Below are 24,319 nucleotides of genomic sequence, written 5' to 3'. Positions count from 1 at the left end.
CCCAGCCATTGGACAGTACTGGCAGCTAGTGACTTGTCTTAGGGCACATGCATACCGGGATCTGGGGCCCCTGGCAAGGCACTTGGTCACTGAAATGACTGACTAGAGAGAAGGGGGTGGGGGTGTTTAAACCACCCCCAGCCAGGCTCAAACTCCTCCCCTGCCTCACCACAAACAAATCCCCCACCTCCAAAAATGGTTCTAGATGTGAACCAAGGCTCTAATTGCATTGCCCAAAAAAGGCTGAATGCAACTGAATTGAAATCCAAAGGAGAGGGAAATTAAACAAACATCACACGCTAGCAGTGCTGGCAAGGCAGCAAGTAGACTCTTACAGCGAAGTTTGTTGTTCCGACTATTCAGTGGTTCTGGGCCACTTAGATCTTTGTTCTTCTCATTATCCTCGATAGGCCGAAAATGAGCCAGGGTCCTCATGAACCCACGGAAGTTTACTTGGTCCTCCCTAGAGGGAAAGAAAGGGGATTTACAAAACCACACATTTTTTTCTCTAACTGGACACCATATTTATCCACCTCTCTCTCTATTATAAAAAATGTTAGAACCTGGTTGAGCATCATAGCACGTTTCCACATGCACGAGCATAGTGATGCTCACCTACAGCTGCTGAGAGCAGGGTTGCTGGGATCAGTACCGCAGGTCCAGCAGTGCAAAGATTCCCATGCTCCACCCATGAAAGGAGAAAAGCAAAAAAGCAGCAGTGGCAGGGTAAGTGGATTTCCCAGGCTCCATCCTTTATAGGAAGCAGCTTAAGCTGCAAGATTTTTTTTTTTTGGGGGGGGGGGGGGGGGGGGCCTAGTAAAGTGAAAGAGGAGAGACGGGAAGAGAAAGTGGGATCAGCACTATGACTGAGATCAGCATCAGAAATGATGATGGGGGACAGGGAGGTTCATGCTCCTCCTGCAGCAGGAAGCAGCCAAGAGAGAGGGAGCAAGGCAAGTAAGAGAGTGAGATGAGGAGTACATATGCGCCCCCCCCCCCCCCCACAAACACACATCCACCCACCACTACTATACACACAAGCGCCAGCTTTGTGGGTGCTTGAGCACCCACAATATCATCTTTATTTATTTAGATTTATATTCCGCTTTTTGCACTTTTTTCAGTGCTTCAAAGTGGATTACATTCAGGGACTGTAGGTATTTCCCTATCCCCAGAGGGCTTACAATCTTAAGTTTGTACCTGAGGTAATGGAGGGTAAAGTGACTTGCCCAAGGTCACAAGGAGCGACAGCAGGACTCGAACCCTGGTCACCTGGTTCATAGCCCACTGCTCTAACCACTCCTGCATTTCTGTGAATTGGAGCTTAAAGCTCCATGCTACTAGGAAGTAGCAAGGAAGTGCTTCTGCTCCCGCCTCCCCCTGCAGCCTATTGAATATCTGACCAATAATCTGCAGAGGGCTAGAAAGAAGCAGCAATGTAGGATAGACTGCCTTCCTGAGGAGCAGTGAAGATGCAGAGTACCGCTGATAGAGGGGTCTGGGAAATAGAAAGAGTGCAGAGGAGCTATGATGGGGGAAAGAAGGGCTGACGGGTGATGGGGAGGAAAAGCTGGCTAGGACAGGACTGTGAGAGAAAGGGGCTGATAATGGAGCTGTGGGAGAGGCAAAAGAAGCAGAAGAGTAGATTGGCTATGAGAGAGGACATGCATTGTGATCAGAGATTAGGCAAAGGGAACTTAAGAGGTGAAGACTGGGAAAGGAGCTGTGTAGGACAGAGAGGAGGGGATTTGACAGGGGAGGTAAACCAAGGAATCATGGTGGAGGAAAGATGCAAAAACAATGAGGAGAGCAATGGAAGTGGCCGGAAGGCATGAGATTAGGAGAAAGTGAGCAAAAAATAAGGAGCGGTGGAGACATCTGGTGGATAACAAGATATACACATTGAAGAAAAATAACAAATGATAAAGAAATGAGAGTAAAGACCAGAAAAGAATAAGGAGGCAGAGAGGAAACTAAGAGAAAATCAAGAACAAGCAGAGACAGAAATTCAGACTACAGACACAAAGGTTGGAAAATTATTTTAAGGGTGGCGATGTGCTAGCTGGGACAGGTGGTATTTGCCCATTTCTTCCAAGCCCGTAGTCACAGGGATAAATACTGTATTTTACTGGAAGGATGAGAAGGGGGGGGGGGGGGGGTGTAATGTGGTGGCATGCGATGCTCCTGGGCTGAAAATCTCTTCAAAAGTTGCTTTCCCCTTGGCAGCTCCAATATTGAGAATGGCTATGGTCAAGGTTTGACAAAAATAAACACACAAATCCCCTTATATCCCACAGGATACAGCAGTTCTCTGGAGTGAGTGACCAATTGCTGCTCCTACAGTTTGAGAGTCCATGCTCTTAACAAAAAAGTAGTGTTTTTTGCACTGTGCCCCAAGGACCACCCCCCCCCCCCCCCCTGTCTCTTGCACTGGCTCATTCTTATTACAAAGTGATGTGGAGGAGGGTTTCTGACTCTTGGGTGACCAAAACCAGTTCAGGTCAGAACATCTGTTGACCTATAATTGCAGGAGATGGTAACAGTAGGTGAGATGGGTAACTGGACAAGTTAAAAAGTCTGAGCATCATCATGTAATGGAACAGGTTTCAATAGAACACCCCCCCCCCCCCCCCAAAAAAAAACCAAACAAACAATCTCACATTTCTCAGCATAAGACCTGGCTGACTAAAGGGAAAAAAAAAAATCTTACATCCATAAAAGGAAAACACAAACCCCCCCCCACACACACACACTCACTTACCCCTCAGGGAAGAAGGCATTGATAATCCTGTCTCCCAGTGGGTTGATGGCCAGCTCTGGAATACGCTGGAAGTCCTCCCGGCTGCAGACAATGGGAAACGGTCAGTACAAGACAAAAAGGCAAAAGTTTAAGAAAATGTAGAGGAGTATTTCTAGATACAGGAATTCAAATCCTGGTCTTCAGACTATAATCCCACATTAAATCAAACTAGAATGCATCTTAAGGAAGGGAGAGGGCTTCCTAGTTGTAGTTTATTTCCAGAAGATTATTAATAATGTACATATTAATAAGGACTCCCTGTTCCTACAAGAATAGGATCTTAAAGGCACTGCCTAGTGTCCTAGATATAGCGCACATGTCTATTGAAAAGGATAAAAGATAGGAGATATGTTTTGGCCAAACGTTTTTACAAAAAAATACAGCATTAAAAAAAAAAAAAAAGAAGGGAGGGGGCATTATGAGGCCCCATAGTGAGTTGGAGAGGAGCAGGACAGGCGACTGCTGTGCTATGAAGACTGAGTCCTGCCCCACAGCGTTCTGATGCCAGAGGAGGAAGAAATGTGGCATAGCCAGCAGCAAGTGAGGCATGGAGGCACAGAGCTGCAGACTGGGAGTCCACTTTTTCAGTGCCTTAACTGTTGGCAAAGGGAGCCAAGGAGAGTGAAACAGGTACAGCATAGCAGCAGCCCTCTGAACCACACACACATACACACTCCCCCCCCGCCCCCTCCCCTATGCTGGCTGAAGAGGTGCAAGAAGGGAGGGGCAGAGGGTGCAGTAATGGCCAATGGGAGGTTGTGAGGGGGAACCCCTGCCCCAGCTCTGCTCCAGCCCCACTGTTTGAAATAGACTCGTCAAATTCTTTCGAAAATAAACAAACAATGTATTAGGGTAGAGGAGCAGAGTGTGAAAATGGCAAACCAACTTGGATAAGAAGTGATATCTTGCAAGCAGTCAAGCTTGTGCAACTGACACTGAAATATATCCTAAGCTTGAGCCTACTGGGTGGACAACTTGGTCCTCATCTATTATGCTAACCAGAAGCACTGACAGCAAGGCACCGGGGACTATGTGGGAGAATTATTTTTTTCCTTTCATTCTTCCTCTTCCCTCAAGCTCCACCATCGCAGTTGTAACACTCTGGCTAAAAGGATATGGAGCCATGTACAGGTTGCACTGTTTCACCCAGATGTGCTGGTTGTGTAAAGCTACAGGCATGCTGAGACCTGGATACTTCACACTGGCGACACACAAGAGCTGTCAGAATATTCAGGTCAGCCTTAAGGAGAAAAGGATAAACTGAAATGAAAGCTTTAAGGGGGTACTTGTGGTTATATTACCATCTATTCTATTAATACATGCTCCAGTCTCTTAAATGGAACAGTAATTTAACAGAAATCATTTGCACAGTTGTAATGAGACCATAAAGTAGCTGAAGTCAGTGAGGCAAATCATTAGCCATCTTGTACCCCGAGGCTTACTTTCCTGGGAGAGCAGCTGGAGACCTGTGCTTACTGGCCCAAGCTGGATCACACAGAGGACAACGGCTAGTAAAAGTATCAGCTAAACCATCACTTTGGTTTTTGATCCTCTTTCTTTTTCATCCTAATATATTTTATTTCAAAAGCATGTCCAACCTTTTTCAAATGAAGGAAAGGCTATGCAGCTTGTACTAGGACTAAAGTCTCCATTTTAAGAACCTCTCCTTCCAAATCCATTTTATATTCTTGCTTCATTTACCAGAGCAGTGCCTGCCTTGAGTTCTGATGACCATCAGCACAGCAACACCTACAGATTCCTAACCAGGGGAGCAACCAACTAGAAAAGTTTAAAAAGTACCCACAGTTTAGAACAAAGCATTTCTTTAGGACTGAAATACAAAAATTAAGCAGCTCTTGGAAGCTTTTTTTGCCTGAAAAGCACACTATATATGGATTTCCATGCTTTAGCACCATATTGGTTCTCACTGGGAATTTCTAGTACTCTGTAAAACGGAGCAATAAGATGTAGTTGTTAGAAGATAAGTCAGCAGCATTACAGTCACTGATCTGCACACAGACTATGTGACAAGGCTTCACAAGGAGGGTTCTGCTCTATCATCTGACTTGTAAACTTATTCTCAACACTTTGAGGCAGCTCCCTGGAAAAGATGTTACCCAAGTTGAGAAAGGATGTCATGAAATTAGAGCAAAATAGCCAGGAATTATATTTGTATACTGCCATACTTAGACATAGTCAAGATGCTTTTCAAAGAATCAAAACAGAATTCAAGTTGAAGAAACAAAGCAATAAATGTAAAAAGTCAGTATCTGGTACAGGAGAAGATGTGAAGCCTAGGAAATAGTGGAGGAGGACTGACTGGTAGTCTCATCCCAGATCTGAGCATGGCCCCAGGAGGAGAAAAAAAAAAAAGACTCAATAAAAGGGAGACTATGCCAAACAGGGAGCTACCACATAAAAATCCCAAAAAACTATTTACGAACCAGGATAAGCCAAAAATCAATAAAAGTATGAGAATCCAGGCCAGCATATGCATACTGGGAAACCCAAGACTGAAAATAGAAGTAGGGCAGGCAAGATGCTGTTCCACAGAATACACAATATGCTTTATAAAAAAAAGGGGGGTGGGATCTGTAAGTGAATGCATTAATAGAAAGGAAGTCACAAGGAGATGGTAATAAACACGGATGACATAAGCTGCTGCCTGAGGGGAGGGCTGAGATGGCACAATGCAGGTCAAATCACTAAGATGGCCCTGGGAAGGGAGAGGTAAGGGTCCCCTTGGAGTTTGCCCCTTTTGATGACTGGAAATGCTGTGGAAGTGGGCAGGCAGAGGTCAGAGTTTCCAGATAAGAAGGTCAGTGATGATATTTCTAGGAAGCTGGGAACCCCATCATCCTGGAATGTGGGAGATAAGTGAATGGCAAGGGTCAGTGCCTAGTGCCCTCTCTCAGGGCTAGTGCAAGGGTATTAGGTACTCTGCGAACCTTACAGCCTCACACCCATCCTCCCCAGCTCTCACCATGCACACAGTTAAACATTATGCATTTATAACAGATTTTAAAGGCATTCAAAGTACGGTTTTCTGATGTAAAAATATCAGTTTCAATAACATGGATAGCAAATTTTGCTTACCTGATGTAACAGGTGTTCTCACAGGACAGCAGGATGTTAGTCCTCACAAATGGGTGACATCGAGGATGGAGCCCACCACGGAAAACTTCTGTCAAAGTTTAACAGAACTTTGACTGGCCCCTACTGGGCATGCCCAGCAAGGCACTGACCCTGCAGCCAGCAGGGGTCTCCCTTCAGTCTGATTTTCAAAGCTACAGGCAGTGCCTAGAAAGTAAAAATAAAACGAACCCAACACCGCGGGGTGGCGGGCGGGTTTCGTGAGGACTAACATCCTGCTGTCCTGTGAGAACACCTGTTACATCAGGTAAGCAACATTTGCTTTCTCACAGGACAAGCAGGATGGTTGTCCTCACAAATGGGTGAGTACCGAGCTGAGGATGTCCTGACCTGCACCAAATGTACCCAACGATGTGCAACAGGCACAACAACTGGGGTGGAATTTGGGAAAGGGCATCCGCACCCTACTGGGAAGGTGGAAGGGTGTTGGTACATCATGTTGGAAAAAAGGTTACGCAAGACAGATTGGCCGAAGATGGAGTCTTGTCTTCCAGCTTTGTCCAAACAATAGTGGGCTGCAAAGGTATGGAGAGAACTCCAGGTTGCAGCCTTACAGATGTCAGGAAGCGGCACCGATCGAAGGTGTGCCACTGAAGTCGCCATGGCCCTCACAGAGTGTGCTTTGACACGGTCTTGGAAAGGAATGCCAGCTTGCTGATAACAGAAGGAAATGCAGTCCGCCAACCAGGAGGAAAGAGCCTGCTTACCCACAGGTTGTCCTAACTTGTTAGGATGGAAGGAGACAAACAATTGAGTACTCTTTCTGTGAGCAACTGTACGGTCTAGATAAAACGCTAGAGCTCGTTTACAGTCTAGGGTATGCAGAGTCTGTTCCCCAGAGTTGGAATGGGGCCTGGGAAAAAAGATAGGTAGTATGATGGATTGATTGATATGAAATTCAGAAACTACCTTGGGTAAAAATTTAGGGTGAGTGCGGAGTACCGCCCTGTCCTGCAGGAGTTTAGTGTAAGGCGGATAGGTGACTAAGGCCTGTAACTCACTAACCCTGCGAGCTGAAGTAATAGCCAACAGGAATAATACTTTCCATGTGAGATACTTCAATTCACAGGAGTGCAGAGGTTCGAAAGGAGGTTTCATAAGACGACCAAGAACCAGATTAAGGTCCCAAGATGGGGCCGGAGGACGTAAGGGTGGCTTCAGATGGAGCAAGCCTTTAAGAAAGCGTGTCACCAGGGGTTGTACTGAAATAGGGACACCCTCTATACCTTTATGGAAGGCGGCTACCGCACTGACATGCATCCTAATGGAAGAGGTCTTTAGACCGGATTCTGATAGGTGCCATAAATAGTCCAAGAACTTAGAGATTGGACAGGAAAGGGGATCAAGGGACTGAGAAGTGCACCATGATGTGTACCTTTTCCATTTGTATGAGTAAGACTTTCTTGTGGAAGGCTTTCGTGAAGCTATCAGGACCCGAGAAACTGAATCTGAAAGGTTAAATGGTTGAAGGACTAACCTTTCAACATCCATGCCGTCAGGGACAAGGCTTGGAGGTTGGGATGGAGGAGGCATCCGTCGTTTTGAGTGAGAAGATGCGGGTCCATTCCCAGAGGAATGTGCCTGCGGATGGAGAGATCCTGGAGTATTGGAAACCATACTTGGCGTGGCCAGTAAGGTGCTATCAGGATCATGGTTCCTCCGTCCTGGCGTAGCTTCACGAGAGTCTTTGACACAAGAGGAAGTGGAGGGAATGCATAGAGCAGACCGGTTGTCCACTTGAGGGAGAATGCATCCCTCGGCCGAGAGTGCTGGCTCCGAATGAGAGAGCAGTAATCGTCCACTTTGTGGTTCTGAGGGGACGCAAAGAGGTCTATGCGGGGAGAACCCCACTTGTGAAACAGAGTGGTCGCTACCAGAGGATCGAGTGACCACTCGTGTGGTTGGAAGACACGGCTCAGCTGGTCTGCCAATACATTGTCTACTCCCGGCAGGTAAGTGGCCCTGAGGTACATGGAGTGGGAGAGGGCTTCCGCCCAGATCTGCGCAGCTTCCTGACATAGAAGGAAGGAGCCTGTGCCTCCCTGCTTGTTTATGTACCACATGGCCACTTGGTTGTCCGTCTGGATTAAGATTATCTGATGGAATAGATGATCTTTGAAAGTTCGGAGCGCATAGCGGATTGCTCGAAGTTCCAGGAAATTTATCTGGTGTTCGGCTTCCTCTTTGGACCATAATCCTTGGGTTTGGAAGTCGTCCACATGGGCTCCCCAACCGATGTGAGAAGCGTTGGTGGTTAGGATTACTTGCGGATCCGGTGGAAGAAAGGGTAAGCCCTGAAGGAGGTTGACCTGAGTCGTCCACCAGGTTAAGGATAGGCGTAGCGCCTGTGTGACTGTGATAATGGAGGACAGAGGCTGAAAAGCTTGAATCCATTGGTGTCGTAGAGTCCATTGTGTTACTCTCATGGCTAGTCGGGTCATGGGAGTGACTTGAACCGAGGATGCCATGTGTCCTAGGAGAATGAGGAACTGGCGAGCCGTGGCAGTGTGTTGCGACTGGAGCTGGCGAGCTAAGGACATGAGAGTGTGGACTCATTGAATTGGAAGGTAGGCTTTTGCCTGTAAGGTGTCCAAGTCTGCCCCAATGAAGGATAAGGTCTGAGATGGGACCAAGCAGGATTTCTCGTAATTGACAAGAAACCCTAAGGAAAGGAGTGTGTGAATTGTTAATTTTAGGGAGGATTGAGCAAACTGAGGGGTAGAGGCCCTGATGAGCCAATCGTCCAGATAGGGGTAGACGTGGACACCTTCCTTCCTGAGAAATGCTGCTACTACTATGAGACACTTGGTAAAGACTCGTGGAGCAGATGCCAGACCGAAAGGTAGTACCCGGTATTGATAATGGTCGTGGCCTATCAGAAAACGCAGATACTTGCGATGAGATTGTGTTATCGCAATGTGGGTATAAGCGTCCTTGAGGTCGAGAGAGCACAGCCAATCCCCCTTTTGCAACAGAGGGAGCAAGGCGCCCAGGGTTACCATCTTGAACTTTTCTTTTTGCAGATACTTGTTGAGGGCCCGAAGGTCCAGAATTGGACGAAGCCCCCCTGATTTCTTTGGTATTAGGAAGTACCTGGAATAGAATCCTTTCCCTTGTTGACAAGGAGGGACGGGTTCTATAGCATTTGATTGTAGAAGAAGGAATACTTCTTGTTGTAATTGAGTCAAATGGCTGGTTAGACTCCATGCCTGAAGGGGCGGGGAGTCTGGCGGAAGTGTTATAAAGTTGAGGTGGTAACCCTGTGCGATAATTGCTAGCACCCACTGATCTGAGGTGATCTGTTTCCAACGGTGTAAGAAGTGGTACAGACGACCTCCCACAGGGATGTGTGGAAGAGGGAGTTGGCTTGTGCTCAATACAGGGAAGTCAAAGGCCCGCCGCAGGCCCAGGAGGTGGGGCTACAGTAGGCCCGTGCTTTCTCGGCTGACGAGTCTGAGGCCTGTTAGAGGACCGTGCAGGACGAGCCCTAGTTGACGGAGGGTAGTAGCGGCGTGGTCGAAAGAACGACTTTTTAGAGTCCTTCTTTTGCGGTTGCTTGGAGATCACCTCAGGTGGGATAGACGAGAGTTGTTTCAACGTCTCATGGTGGTCTTTTAACTCTGCCACAATCTGTTGAATTTGTTCTCCAAACAAATTGTCGCCTAAGCAGGGTAAATCAGCAAGACGATCTTGGACCTCTGGGCGAAGGTTGGATGACTTTAACCAAGCCCAACGTCTAGCTGAGATGGCTGTGGCTGAAACCTTCGTGGAAGCATCGAATATATCGTAGGCAGTCCTAATCTCGTGCTTCCCTGCCTCAAATCCCTTGTGAAGAAGGGCTTGAAGTTGCGGTTGGTACTGGTCCGGCAACGTGTCAGCGTAGTCTTGCATCTGCTTAAGGATAGCTCTGTTGTATTGAGTCATATAGAGTTGATATGAAGCTATGCGTGAAATCAACATAGCTCCATGGTACACTTTTCGTCCCACACTATCCAGGAATTTGTTGTCCCTGGTAGGTGGGGTAGAAGAGTGCGGCTTAAGACGCTTGGCCTTCTTCTGTGCAGACTCAACTACAACAGAGCGATGATCCAGTTGAGGCTTTTGGAAACCTGGTGCTGACTGGACAAGGTATGTGGAGTCAGCTTTCTTATTAACTGGAGACACCGATGAAGGAGATTCCCAGTTTTTCTTGAGCAGATCCAAAAACACCTGGTGTATAGGGATGGAAGCGATGATTTTTGGCGCATCCAGAAATTGAAGGAGTTCCATCATTTGGTGTCTATCATCGGCTTCAGATTGTAACTGAAAAGGTACAACTTCTGACATCTCTTTTACAAAATTAATAAAAGAGAGATCCTCAGGAGGAGATCTTTTTCTACTCTCTGTAGGAGATGGCGGCGAAGGCAAATCTGTGTCAGAAGATGTATCATCATCATCACCCCAGGTATCGTAGGGATCATGTGGGGCTTGTAGCCCTGATGGACCTGGCTGAGGTTCTGAGGGCATCGATGGAAACCGAGGTGGAATCGGTGCCATAGGTGGAATCAGAAATGGCATCGATGGCTTCGGTGCTGCCGATGGAATCGGTGTCTGGCGCGGAATCGATGGAGCCGAAGGATATATCGGTGGAGATATGCCAGGAGGTACCGATGGAACCACCCCGGAAGGGGGAATCCGAAACGGTGTTTCTCCTGCCGATGAGAATCCAGTCGGAGACGGTGGTGTTGTCGATGGCACTGGAATCACCGATGGAAGGGCCATCATGAGCGCCTCCATACGGCTGAGTAGCGGTGCTAACGCTTGTATCAACGGCTCGGTGGTCGGTTCCCTCCTCGGTGGCGAAGCCGGTGCCGGTGTCGGTGCTGGGGACGGCACTGGAACCGGTGCCGGAGACGGTGCCGATGGAGGTTGTAATTTCTTCATCGCTTTCTCGATGGCCTTCTGGACCAGCCGGTCCAGTTCTGCCCGGAGACCAGGGGTAACCATACCCGGCTCGACGGGAGAGGGAGGCTGAGGCAGGGCCGGAAGTACCACCGTAACCGGTGGGATTACGGCCCCCGCACCCCGGGAGGGTGAGGGTTTCCTCGATGCCAACGAACAAGACGTGGAGGATGTCCGGTCTGTTCGCGGCTTCTTTGTCGGTGGCTCGGCTTGGACAGAGGTCGATGGCTGTGGATCCTCGACAGGCCGAGACTTGTGCCGTCGATGGCGATGCTTTTCTGTCCGGTCCCCTCACCCATCCGGGGAAGGAACGGGAGTCGATGGCCGAGAAGCGATCGATGGCAGACGGTCACCGGAGGGTTGGCGATGATGGTACAACTTCGACTGTGCCGGTTCCGATGACGTCGATGCTATCGATGGCGTTGGGGTGGGTGCATGGAAGAGGAGCCCCATCTTCTCCATCCTGGCTTTGCGACCCTTGGGTGTCATTAAGGCACATTTGGTGCAAGTCAGGACATCATGCTCACTACCCAAACACATTACACAAACCCTATGGGGGTCTGTGATGGACATAGTCCGGGTACAATCCGGACAACGGCGGAACCCCGTTGCCATGGCTGGAAGCCAAAATTTAGGCTGGGGATCGGTAAGTGCCAACAGGCCTCAAGGGCCAAAATCGACAGCAGTCGATGGAAGAAGGCAAAAAACTTACCGGGTTCCGAAAGATGATGGTTAGAGAGCTCCTTTCACCGCGTGGCAACTGCTGCGTGGAAAAAAGAAGACTGAAGGGAGACCCCTGCTGGCTGCAGGGTCAGTGCCTTGCTGGGCATGCCCAGTAGGGGCCAGTCAAAGTTCTGTTAAACTTTGACAGAAGTTTTCCGTGGTGGGCTCCATCCTCGATGTCACCCATTTGTGAGGACAACCATCCTGCTTGTCCTGTGAGAAATTATATTTACATGCAGTGCTTTGGTGACAATGAGGAAACCCTGCAAAAAAAGGCACTTGGAGCCCAGAGGCCTATTGTAAAAAGTGCATTGGGTTTTGGGCTTGGCCCTCAGAAAGCCATGAATAAACTGAAGTACAACTACAATATAGTAAACATCCCAAATCAAAATGACCTTAAATGCCAGCACTCAAGAAGGAAGAACCCTACACATGAAAACTGCCACACTGCAAATATTACACCAAGCCCTAAAACATTAATACAGCCTTCTACTAAGAAAACAGACAAGCCAGGCTGCAATAGATCCCTACACAGTAGCAGGAAAACCTTACCTCCATCACACACCAGAACATAGACAGATCCTCACCACAGGAGTATTTTAAGGGGCACCTTTTGCTGCCTCACAATAGAACTGCCCCTGACATAAGAATAGCAGGTTTCACCTAATTCAGCCAAAGCAAAAAAGTTCTTCCAGGTTTTTTTTGTCTCTTTATAAAAAATTAATTAAAAATTGCTTACACAACAGGGCTCTAAATGATGTACATATACTTACATGAAGTCAGTAGCTTCTTAACCTAGCTTCTTTCCTGTTTACTTGCTTTACTTCTGTGCCCTTTTATTTAATGGAGAGGCCAGCAAAATAATGAAGCAAGAAAGAGGAAAAAAAAAAAGAAGAAAGAAGTTTAAATACTTATCCAGATCATGAACAGGTTTTTCTCTGGTATCCCCTTACAAAAGTGGGAAAGGTTGAATTTTCTCTATATGTTCCCCCCACTTTATTTATATTTTTTGGCAAGATTGGCTGCTAAGAGAGAAAATTAACCTGGTACAAGAGGGAGATCAAAAACACAAGTACATTAATATCTTCCTCCTCTCAAGCAACAAAACAGAAAAGAAAAATAAACTTCTCCAAGTGGGTTCTGGACTGGTCTGTCAGGATTCATAGAAAGGAAATAGGTAGGTTGAAATTTCCCCTTCCTCTGTCCTGCCAGACCAGTGCACAAGTGTGAGATGTGCCTAAGCAGTGTCTACTCCGGGTGGGATGAGGCCTCAATGGCCCCTAAACCTTTTCTGTTGAAGAACTAATCCTCCCCTTGCCTTCAAGTCCAGTTTATAATGCTTTACAAAGGAATGTACAGACAACTATGTAGCCACCTTACAGATATCCTGTGGGAAACCAATTTCTATTCCACCCATGATCAGGCCTGATTCTTGTTGAATGAGCTCTCAATCTGGGTGGTATCTATGTGCCTTCCCCAATGTAGGCCACCATCCCTATCACGGAGACCATACATAAAACCATATCCTACTGGAAAAAATGCCTCTCATCCATCAACGATCTGCTAACCAGCCTCAACCTGGTGCTAAACACCAAAAAAACGGAAATTCTCATCATAGCACCAGATCAATCTGCCCCGCCAACATCCAACAACTCTCCAGACACCTCAGGATATTCCACCGCACCTCAAGTCAGAGATCTGGGTGTACTACTTGACAACAAACTCAGCCTCAATAAATTCATAAATAACACCACAAAAGAATGCTTCTTTAAATTACAAGTGCTAAAGAAACTAAAGCCCCTTCTACTATATAGGGATTTCCGCACAGTACTCCAAGCCATCATTCTAACTAAATTAGACTACTGTAATTCACTCCTGCAGGGCCTTCCAGCATACACTACCAAGCCACTCCAGATGGTTCTGAATGCCACTGCAAGGATCCTTACCAATGCCAAAAAAAGGGACCATATCACCCCAATCCTACAGCATCTCCACTGGCTCCCCATCAAATATAGGATCCAGTTCAAGACCTGCATGATTGTTCACAAGGCACTACATAACATCTCCCCCCTCAACCTAACTTTCCAGCTTCAACTACACTCTTCTAACAAACCAACCAGAAGGGCATACCAGAACAGAATGATCACCCAATGATCATCCGCCTAGAACCGTGCCATACTACGTTCAAGGTGAAACTCAAGACTTGGCTCTTCCTTCAAGCTTTCCCAGAGAGCTAAAGCAGGAAGAACAAACATCCAGCCTTGTCTTACCACAATAATGTAATGCTCACATTGAGTCAGTTTTGTTCCAAGTTGTTATCTAAGTTGATCTTAGTTGTTTCTTAATATAATATATTATACTGTATTATAGTTCTTCTGTTCATTATATTATATTTGATATGTTCCATGTAAACCGCCTACCCGGCGATAGTTATCTCTGTTAAATGTGAACCGGAGTGATATGTATTGTATACAGGAACTTCCGGTATATAAAAACCAATAAATAAATAATTGCTTCCTTGATCCATCTTGCAGTGGATGTTATGGATGCCACCTGGCTCTTTCTTTGGCCTCCATACAGAACACACAATGTTAGATTTCCTGAAGTAATTCGTGATCTTGAGAGATCACAGCATCTGACATCTAGAAAGCACAGGCTTCTCTCTGCTTGAACATGCTGTCCTCTTAAACGTGGGCAGAGATATCTCCTGGATCATAAGGAACTTCAACACCACCTTAGGCAAAAAGAAAGACTGGGCAGATTGTGATCCTGTCTTCCTAAAACAGTAAGTAGGGATCCATGCATGACAGTGCCTAGAGCTCCAAGATGCTCCTGGCTGAGCAGACTGCTATCAAGAATACCATCTTCAGCACCAGTCCTTCAGAGAGGCTTCTTTGAACAGAGGATTCAAAGGCTGCTTTTGTTAAGGCCTCAGCACTAGGTTGATTCCACACTGGTACTACCTGCCTAACAGGGGGTTGCACATGTTTCATTGCTCTAAAGTGTGCCACATCTGAATGGGCACTCAGAGGATCCTTCCACTTGCCTCTAACATGTTAATGCTGATACCTGTACTATCAATGACTATGTTGCTGTCTCCTTGTTTATCTGTAAACCAATACGATGTTCTCCAACGAATGTCGGTATAGAAAAAGCTTTAAATAAATAATGCCAGAGCCTTGCTTAGTTCTTCTTGCAGAAAATCTAGGACTGTCTGTACATGTGATTTGAATGGGGAAATACCTTTTTTCCTGCATCAGGTCTCAAAAGGTTTCCAGATCCTACCATGTGTCAGTTATATGGAGTGTTTTCTCACTCTCAAAAGGATTGAGAACATAGCATCTGAGTAGCTTTGATTTTTAGTGTCCTCCTTTCAATAGCCAGATTATAAGAAAATAAGGGGCTGGATCTTCCATCACTGTCAGATCCTTAAAGGAGAAGGCCCCTGGTTCCTTCTAGTTTGAGTGGCCTCTCCCTCCTCAACCTTACCATATCTGTGTACCACAGGCCCCCTGGCCAGTCTGGTGATACTAGAATGATCCAGCCATCGTGATTTGTCACCCTTCAAAGTGTCCTTGTGATTACTGGCCATAGTGGGAAGACAGAGTAGCTCGCTAGATGACCATGACTTAATCAACGCATTTATTTCCTCTGAGCCATTTTCTCGGGTTCAGCTGAACAATTTCTTGGCTTAGGCGTTCCAATAGGTCACCATCAGATCCCAGCAGGACTGCCCCATGCATCCACTATGCTCGCAAATGTCTCCTTAGACAGCTCCTATTCCCCTGGATCCAGTGTATGTTGACTGAGATAGTCTGCCTGCCTGCTCTTGCTATATGACTTGTCATTAGTCCTTTTAGGTGAGCCACTGCCCAGCTCATCAGAATTCTCGTTTCTCTACCTGCGAGCTCTGAGTGCCCCCTTGTCTGTTCACATATGCTACCACCATAGCACTTTCCAACAGCAATCTTTCAACCTCCCCCTTCAACTTGGGGAGAAAGCTGTCAAATGGCAATCTGATTGCTTTTATTTCCAGGCAGTTTAATCGATCAAAAGGATTCTATTCCTGACTACTTGTCCTGCGCTACCTCTTCTTTGCAATGAGCCCCCCAGCCTACCATGCGATCGTGAGTCACCATCACCCATTTGGGCGAATCCAGAATTATCCCTCCCAACAGGCTGGTGTGATTCAACCACCACTGAAGATTTCTTCTGGCCGCTGCTAGTATAACAAGTCTTCTTGTATCCCCGACGCCACGGGGGACCACCATGCTGGTAGCACCCTTTGCATAGAGAACATATGAGCCTTTGCCCAGGGAACTAGATCCATGGCAGTAGCCATTGAACCTAGAATCTGCAGATAAGCAGGAAGCCCAAGGTGAGGGCCTGCCACCAGTTTTCTCACTTTGGCTTGTAGCTTCATGACTCTTTCCCAGGTCACAAAGAACTTTCCCAACCTCAACATGCCCCCAGATACACCAGGAACTGGGAAAGCTGTAATGGCTTTTGTCTTCATTCATGACCCACCCCGTAAGGACTCCAAGATTTGCCTCACTGAGTGGACTGCTCATTTTCTTGCCTCAACTTTGCCCTCACTAGCCAGTTGTCCAAATAAGGGTAGACCAAAATGCCTTCTTTCCTTAGTGCCTTGTCCAATAGAGGATCCGGCACATCATACTTCATACAGAATGAGCACGCCCTTGAGCTCTATCGGATACCATACTGGAAGCACTTCCTGCGTCTGTATGCTATGAATCCACCAGCAGAGGAGGATTCTAGCTGCTATCACTGCTTCTCACTCTGCATTTCTCTTGTGCAACTTTTTTTCGCCCAGCACTATACAGGCAGCAATAAGGAAATAAACTAGACCCAAACAGAAATTGGATTTCGAGAGAGGGAAGAACAGTTTTACCTGGTGTCCCTGGCTTTTGTTGTTCCTGCTATTCCAGACCAACCACAACAAGTTAGCGGCAGAGATATGATAGAGGTCTTTAAAGAGTAGATGGGAATCTGTTATTTACTCTTTCGGATAATAGAAAGACTAGGGGGCACTCCATGAAGTTAGCATGTGGCACATTTAAGACTAAGCGGAGAAAGTTCTTATTCATTCAACACACAATTAAACTCTGGAATTTGCGGCCAGAGGATGTGGTAAGTGCAGTTAGTGAAACTGGGTTTAAAAAAGGTTTGGATAAGTTCTTGGAGCAGAAGTCCATTAACTGCTATTAATCAAGCTGACTTAGGGAATTGCCTCTGCTATTACTGGCATCAGTAGCATGGGATTTTCTTAGAGTTTGGCTATTGGCCTCTTGTTAGAAACAGGATGCTGGGCTTTATGGACTCTTGGTCTGACCCAGCATGGCAATTTCTTATGTTCTTACTTCATATCCTGCTATCCACAAAATATACAAGCAAGTATCACATCCAAGAAAGAAGACCTTCTCTGCCACCACTTGCTGGTGAATTAGTGCAATCCTACTTGTCTGGATTGAGCTGGCAGGACAAAGAGGAAAGACTAGTTTTGTTCCTTCTTCTAAAGCCTCCTCTTAGGATCATCACTGTTATTTTTAGGCTTTCTATAAGATCAGAGAGATAATGTATAGCAAAATATGCTAAATCAGCCTGGTCATCCCAATTAAAAATCAAGCATAAGTTTGGAGTAGTGCATGGTTCAGAGGCTAGCAACCAATTCTGGGCATCCAGGCTCTGACTGTGAAGGGGTAGATAGTGCAATAAAATACACTATACTCACTGATACCAGGATAGAGAACTGAACCAGTCAAGAAAAAAAAAAAGTGAAGTGGTAGAGGTTTACAAAAATAAAACCAAACCAGTAAAAGAATTCAAGGAGGAATGGGAGAATCCTTAGTTAAGGAGAAGGTAGAGATCATCTGGGGCTTAAGACAATGCAACAGAAGTAAACTGGATAGACCAGATGGGCCTTATGTCTTTATATGCCATCATAGTCTCTGTTTCTATTAAGGTGACTTTCAGAATCAGAAGTAACTATTCAAAGCCAACAGCACTGATCACTCTTACAAAGTAGTAAAAAAAACAAAAACCCAGAAGCAGATACTGATGCACTAAGAAATGTGTTATGGGATAAAACAAACCTCTAGAAAAAAAAATGAATACATAATAAAGGCCTGGGATCATGATAAAAGTTTAGTCAGTGTAACACTGCCTTGATGGCTGCGGCAGTTATAGAACGCCAAGAAGGGGAGGGCTCCTTCTTAGCACTTGCTGCTGATTTTAACTAAGGGATCGGCCTAATTTCACCTTCAGGAAGTCTATCCTTATACCTCCGGGCTGAGGGAGTCTTTGCAAGATTTTATTTTATTTTATTTTTTAAATATTCTGCTTTTCAGCATTTCAAATCAGATTACATTCAGGTACTGTGGGTTAAAAATATATATACACATATTATAAAAGCTCCTAGGCATGCAAACACTACCATTCACAGACTATTAAAGTCCACAATTAGTGAGAACAATTATGGGCCAAGGTAAAGGAGTGCCTCTACAAACAAGATGCAGGATGACGACCAGGAAAACCTGCTCTAGTGCCAGCAGATAATGTAACTTTCTTTCCCTGGCCGCTTCCTCACCATGCATCTTCCAACACAGATGAAAGGAGGATGGGCCAGGAAAGCACATGTCCCAAAATACAAGAAACACCCCACTTCACTCATCTAGGAAATAAGAGCTTTACCAACAAGATTTATACTAGTCAGTTTGCCAGACAAACCACCACACATTTACAATCTCTGATGCTACAGAGAAAACTGTCATCTCCTTTGTTCCCAGACACCCACCCTTCTGGCTAATGCTAAAGCAGCCACACTAATAGCATTGCTCACAAGATCCACCTCTTATTCTCAATTCTCCTTCTGGATTAGGATGCTCTTACATTTTTGTAATGAAAAAAAGGTATGTACTTATGACCACACCTCCATTTTTATGAGTGTCTTAAGTCCACTCCAATTATTCCTGCTTTTTTCATGATGCACATACACTCTTGTGAAGCCAGCAGGGGTTAGAGTGAGGGTCAATAAAGCAGTGACCAATTTATTTGGATTTTCAGAGTGATAGGGAGGATTTGGGCAGTAACACCCCCCCCCCTAAAAAAACACAACAAAAAAAACCTAAGCACTAACCCAGCTGTTCCCAAACTTTCTATGCTTGCAGCTAGATCAGCTGGGTTTAAGGTTTTGGGTTTTTTGGCCCATATGCAGCTAGGAGAGGTGGCATGGCAAAGGCTGCACACCCACTGGCAAAAGAGGAGTGCAGTAGGTGGAGTTTCAGCAAAAGCTGCAGTGTCTATGGGGTTTTTAGCATTCCCCTGCCAGCAGAAGAGGATGTAAACAGGGGAGAAGCAGAAGATGTAGCAGTCTCTGGTCTGGGCAGCCACACTACTTTCGAGTGCCCACCACAAACCTGGAAGAGGGCCCAAGAAGAAAACCAGCATGAGGATTGCTGATCAGCTCCCACTATTGTGGCAGGCTACAGGGACCCCAAAAAGCATGGACAGCGGTTTCAGCACCTATCACAAACCTGGCTGCAATACTGGACTATGGTGCTCCTGAAAGCCGCTACCACAAAGGAAACTGGCCCAGCTCAGAGGCGAGCGAGCAGTGCCAGGGTTCAACTTGGCCAGCTCTACCCATTGCTGGTAAAGGGGGAAGTTTTAGTCCTGTGACTAACTCAGAAGTGGCAAGCACTGTGGGAGAGGAGTGATGTTTCTACCCAGGCCAGTTTCAGTGTTCCAGAAGTCCAGGAACAGGGTACAATTAGACTTAGCTACTAATTTTCTTTCCTAGAGTCCTAAAAGCCCAGTCCATTCCAGTGAGATTTTCCCTCCTACCAGCAGATGGCAGCAGAGTGCGAGACGCCTTCCTATATAGCTGCTTGGTCCAGCAGGAAAGAAGTCAGTAGTCTGTTGTCCAAGCTTGTTCTCCAATATGTGGCTCCATTTTCACCCTCCCCCCCCCCTTTTTTTTTTTTAAATTAAATGTCAGTATGACCTAAAAAGAACACACCCCGGATAATCTGATTCTCATCCATTTAAATTAAAGGCAGTCTCCTGCTTGAATCAGAGTCCGCTTTTTCCTTTCACCGGGGAGGATTTCTCCTATGTTGCGTTCTACCTTCTTGCTACTTCTCCCTTCTTTTTATCAACATCTCTCTTCCTTCTTTCCATTTTTTAATGGAAAATGGAAAGTGCAAGAAAAGCAATTAAAAGAAAAAAAACCAACAAAAAACCTTATTATATTGGGTGGGTTCTGAACTGGGCTGTCAGAACTAGAGGAAAGAAAATTAGCAGGTAAATGTGTACTTTCCTCTTCATCCTGCCAGTCCAGTCCATGCCAGTGGGATGCACCAGATCTGAACTCATACCAGGTGGGAGATCACTTTCAGGACTCCCATAGCAAAACTAGTCTCCCTTTTCTCCTGAATGTCTAGCCTCTAATGCTTTGTGAATGTGTACACTTCACACGCATGTCTGCTGGGACAACTGCTCTGTATTCCGCTGCCTGCACCCTTGTAGAGTGAGCTCTCAGGCCCTCTGGCAGAGGCCTATTTCTCAACACATACACTGAAGCTATGGCCTCCTTGATTCATCTAGCAATCAATGCTTCAGACGCTATTTCTCCTTTTTCACCTGCAAATAGGACAAACAACCTATCTGATGTTTGGAATTCATTTGTTCTCTCTAAATAAATCAATACTGCTCTATGCTCCTCTCTCTCAATCTCACTGCCAAGGCTTAGAAAAGGCAGAGTGTATCTGATTAAGGTAAAAGGCTGACACTACCTTGGGCAAAAATGAGGGTACTGACCAGATGGTCAACTTTTTTATTTTGAAAAAGACAGGTATGGATCCCTGCATGACAGGGCCTGTAACTCTGAAATTCTTCTGGCCGAGCAAACTGCCACCAACAGGGCAGTCTTCAACTTCAGGTTCTTTATCAAGCTCTTCCTGGGAATTCGAACAAGGCCCCTAGTTAGAGCCTTCAGGACCAGGTTTAAGTCTCACAGTGGCACCAATGTCTTGAACAATGGCTCTACATGCATTGCATCTGTTAAAAACTGGACCACATCAGGATACCTGCTATGGACCTGTCTTTCAGTAATCCTCTGTAACAGGAAATTGCTGATTCTTGGACCCTTAGTAAATTCACCTAGTCTCTTCTCTAGTTCTTTTTGTAGAAACTGTAGAATCATGGCAATCCCTGTTTTTTGGGATTCTATTATCCTCTGCATACACCAACCCTCAAATATTCTCCAGATTTTGCTGTTTGTCAGGGACATGGACCACTTCCTGGTCTTTAATAGGGTTGTAATCACTTGGCCTGAATAGCTTTGCTTTCTGAGCCTGTTCCTCTCAATAGCCAGGCCACTCCATAAGCAAGAACCTCTCTGATCTTTCATGATTATTGGTCCTTTTTCAAGTGGTCCTTTACCTCTTTGAGACTGATGGGACTCCCCATCTTCAGTCTGATTAGATCCACATACTAGGGTTGTGTAAGCCAGTGATTAGAATCACTGGGACAGTATGATGTGCTACTATTCTGAGCACTCTTCCCACAAATATCCAAGACGGAAGATGTACAGTAGCCTGTCCGTGGGCCACTTTTGGGACAATGCATCTATCCCTTCAGATCCTGCCTCTCTTCTCCAACTGAAGAACTTTGTTGCCTTAGTGTTTGCTTGTGTGGCCATCATGTCCCATTGAGATGTCCCCAAGCAGAAATTCTGGCTGTAAGCCTCTTCTGCCAGCTCCCACTCTCTTGGGTTCTAATGCCTGGCAGCTGAGAAAGTCAGCATGAGTATTGACTGCACCTGCTATGTTGGCTGATGAAATATCCTGTACATATTTCTCTGCCAGGCTCATTATCTTGCCTTCTTCCTATGCTATTTGTGGACTTTTGGTCCCTCCTTGCCTCTTCATGTATGCCACACTTGTGGCATTGTCTAACAGTACCCTGACCACCTTTCCAGTTAGTCTCTGTCAGCCTCATCGCCCTGGTCTCTAAATGGTTTATTGAATATAGCGCCTCCCTCTGGGATCATATGCCTTGAGCCACCAGTCCTTCACAGTGCACACCACATCCAACAGCTTGTGTCTGTCATCACTGTTATCCACTGCGGAGGCTCTAGGCTGGTGCCTATATCCAAGATGGCCTTGGAGAGCCACCATTGTAGGCTACTCTTGACTAGTGCAGACAGGTGTATCTTTTTGTCAAAGGTTCTGGCTTTGTGGAAACTACCTGGATAACATGGCCCTTTGTTGCAGTCTCATTTGTGCCTTTGCCCATGGCACCAATTCAATTGATGCCATCGACCCCAATACCTACAGATAGGTCCATGCTTGTGGGGACTATGCTCACGAGAGCCCTTTTCTTCCAGTGCAACCTCTCTCTCTGACCTTTGGTTAGATACAGTTTCGCTGTCCTTGTATTGAATTGTGCCCTAGGTACACTAATGATGAGATGAAAGGACCTGATTCTTGATTCTGTTTACTATCCAACCCAAACTCTCTAGCACTTGCATAAATCTGACACTTGGTACCCCTCCTGAAAGGAATTGGCTCTTATTAGCCAATTGACCAGATACAGGTATACATCGATAACTTCCTTGCACAGGAAAGCTGCTACTACCACCATTACCTTCGTAAATGTCCTCAGTGCTGTTGCTAGGCCTTGAGCTGAAAATGTCGCCCGGCCATCACAAAATGCAGAAAACGCTGGAACTCCTCCCTGATTGGTATGTGTAGATATGCCCAAGACATCTGCGGGCTAGTCATCTACGAGTTTTCTGCTTCTGCCTGGGCTCATATCATCAAGGCCCTGGCAATATACCCCTACCCCCAACTAATGCCTGTAGGGCAAGCACAGAGAATGTGAAGGCCCTTTTTAGCAGAGCTTCTTCCTTTTTATCTTGGGAATCCTTTCACATCACTCCTCCTCCTACTGGAATAGTAGTAGGTTGTTTTTTGGGTTGTTTTTTTTTTTTTACCAGTTGATACAGCCACATCCATCTTCAGCAGTTGCAGTAGCCTATCTTTATCCTGCTGCTCCACAAGTACAGTTTTTGCATCTTTCTACAACTTCTCAATCCCAATTCTGGGACTTCCCATCCTTCTGCTAGCATATCCTGTATTGCCGAGTGAATAGGGGAGGCTCAAGCTGATTTTCTAATGCCCCTCAAAATGGGGTTTCCTTTATGCTTAGGTCCCTTAGGCTGTTCCTCATTAAGACCTAAGACCTGCAAGACCTTGGTTATAAGGGACCTAAGCTCTTTTGTCCTAAACAACCTAACTGCTGAATCCTCTGGCAAGCCTTTGGGGTCATCGTCCTCTTCTGCATCAGAGTTTTCTGAGGCGAGCATCTTTCTCTAGCAGGTTCTGAGGCTGCAGCAGCTTTCTGTCCAGTTTATCCAGATTCTTGATGCAGTCTAGAGTATCTCTCTCTCGCTTTTTCCTGCTCAAAAATCACAGGGAATGCCACCACGGGTGAGCTGCACTACTCTTGAGGCCCCAGCCCCACCCACCACATCCACTGCACGTAGCAATTCTTATAGGAGCCCACGACGCTTGGGATGCATTGGGCTCCACACTTACTGCGCTTTCTCCCCCATCCATCCCTTCATGAAGTGGTGATCCTGGAGAGAATCAGGCTGGATCTATGGTCAAAGACCTTCCTCTAGGCATCCACTAATACTGCCATGAAAGGTTTTTTGTTTTGTTTTTCTTTTAAGCGACAGCTTTCTATATGCACCAGGAAATATAAGGAGAGAACTCCCAATTACTCTGGGGAAAGGAAGATCAGCCCATAGGAAGACTGTGGTCTGGAAGGGTTCACAACCCAGCCTTGGCTAGATTTGGGGTGGGAAATCACACCCTTATGAAGGCCATTGCCCTAGAGCCATGCTTCCTTCTTTGTCTGCTGACCCAGCAAAGTGCTACCAACTGCTGGAGGCAGAGACTTCTGATGCTTTTCGTGATCGGGTCAGCCTATATAGGAGACATCAGAGAAGGGAGTCTCACGCTCTGCCTCCATCTGCTGGTAGGAGGGAAAATACCACTGGTATGGACTAGGCTGGCAGGACAAAAAAGAAGGTTTTAAAGGGAGCATTTCTTCAGCGTGAATGGCAGAAAAGGAAGACAGAAGAAGAGGTGAGTGTGTTGAAAGGAATAAAGAGGGAACAAAAAGTATATTTGGGAGAAGGGGTGTGAGCTGGAGTGTGCGCCACATATATACCTCACCCTGCCATTCCCCCAGGGGATGCAACATAGTTGTCAACTTCCTAGAAGTATAACCGACATTATCTGTCATACCTCTGGAAATCCTGCCTCTTGCCTTCCCCACATTTTAAATTACAGAAAGGAGTAGACTCCCGCCCACACTCCCCTCCCTGTGATTTCAAATGTCATATATGGCCTTTCACTGGAAAGCTTTGGGGACCCCTGCACCAACACCTCAAGAGGAATTAGCATAGTTGATAAAAAAGAGAAAATGGATTTTGCTTGTTGTAATTAGCAACACTGTCTATAAAATATCTGTTACTAATACTGCTTGATTACTAAAATCCCTCATATTTAACTGAATGAAGCCAACGCTCAAAGATTTTCCCCCAGGCCTCCTTTGTTCTCCAGAGGGAAGGATATGGTGTGTGACAGGAAGCTCAGGGCCAGGAGCTGC

The 24,319-nt window shown here is 46.1% G+C and overlaps 1 protein-coding gene across 1 annotated transcript in view; it reads right to left on the bottom strand.

Moving 5' to 3' along the window:
* CHP1 (calcineurin like EF-hand protein 1) overlaps window positions 1-24,319 on the bottom strand; it is a 45,065-nt gene that overhangs the window by 13,549 nt on the left and 7,197 nt on the right. Inside the window, exons 3-4 of the mRNA XM_029598608.1 lie at window positions 2,762-2,842; window positions 336-463 (exon numbers count right to left, since the gene is read on the bottom strand). Of these exons, the coding sequence (XP_029454468.1) occupies window positions 336-463; window positions 2,762-2,842 (209 nt within the window). The remainder of the gene's footprint in view (window positions 1-335; window positions 464-2,761; window positions 2,843-24,319) is intronic.

Source organism: Rhinatrema bivittatum, chromosome 4 (assembly GCF_901001135.1).
Source record: "Rhinatrema bivittatum chromosome 4, aRhiBiv1.1, whole genome shotgun sequence".
Classification (NCBI taxonomy): domain Eukaryota; kingdom Metazoa; phylum Chordata; class Amphibia; order Gymnophiona; family Rhinatrematidae; genus Rhinatrema; species Rhinatrema bivittatum.
This window is presented reverse-complemented; position numbering and strand designations above follow the sequence as displayed.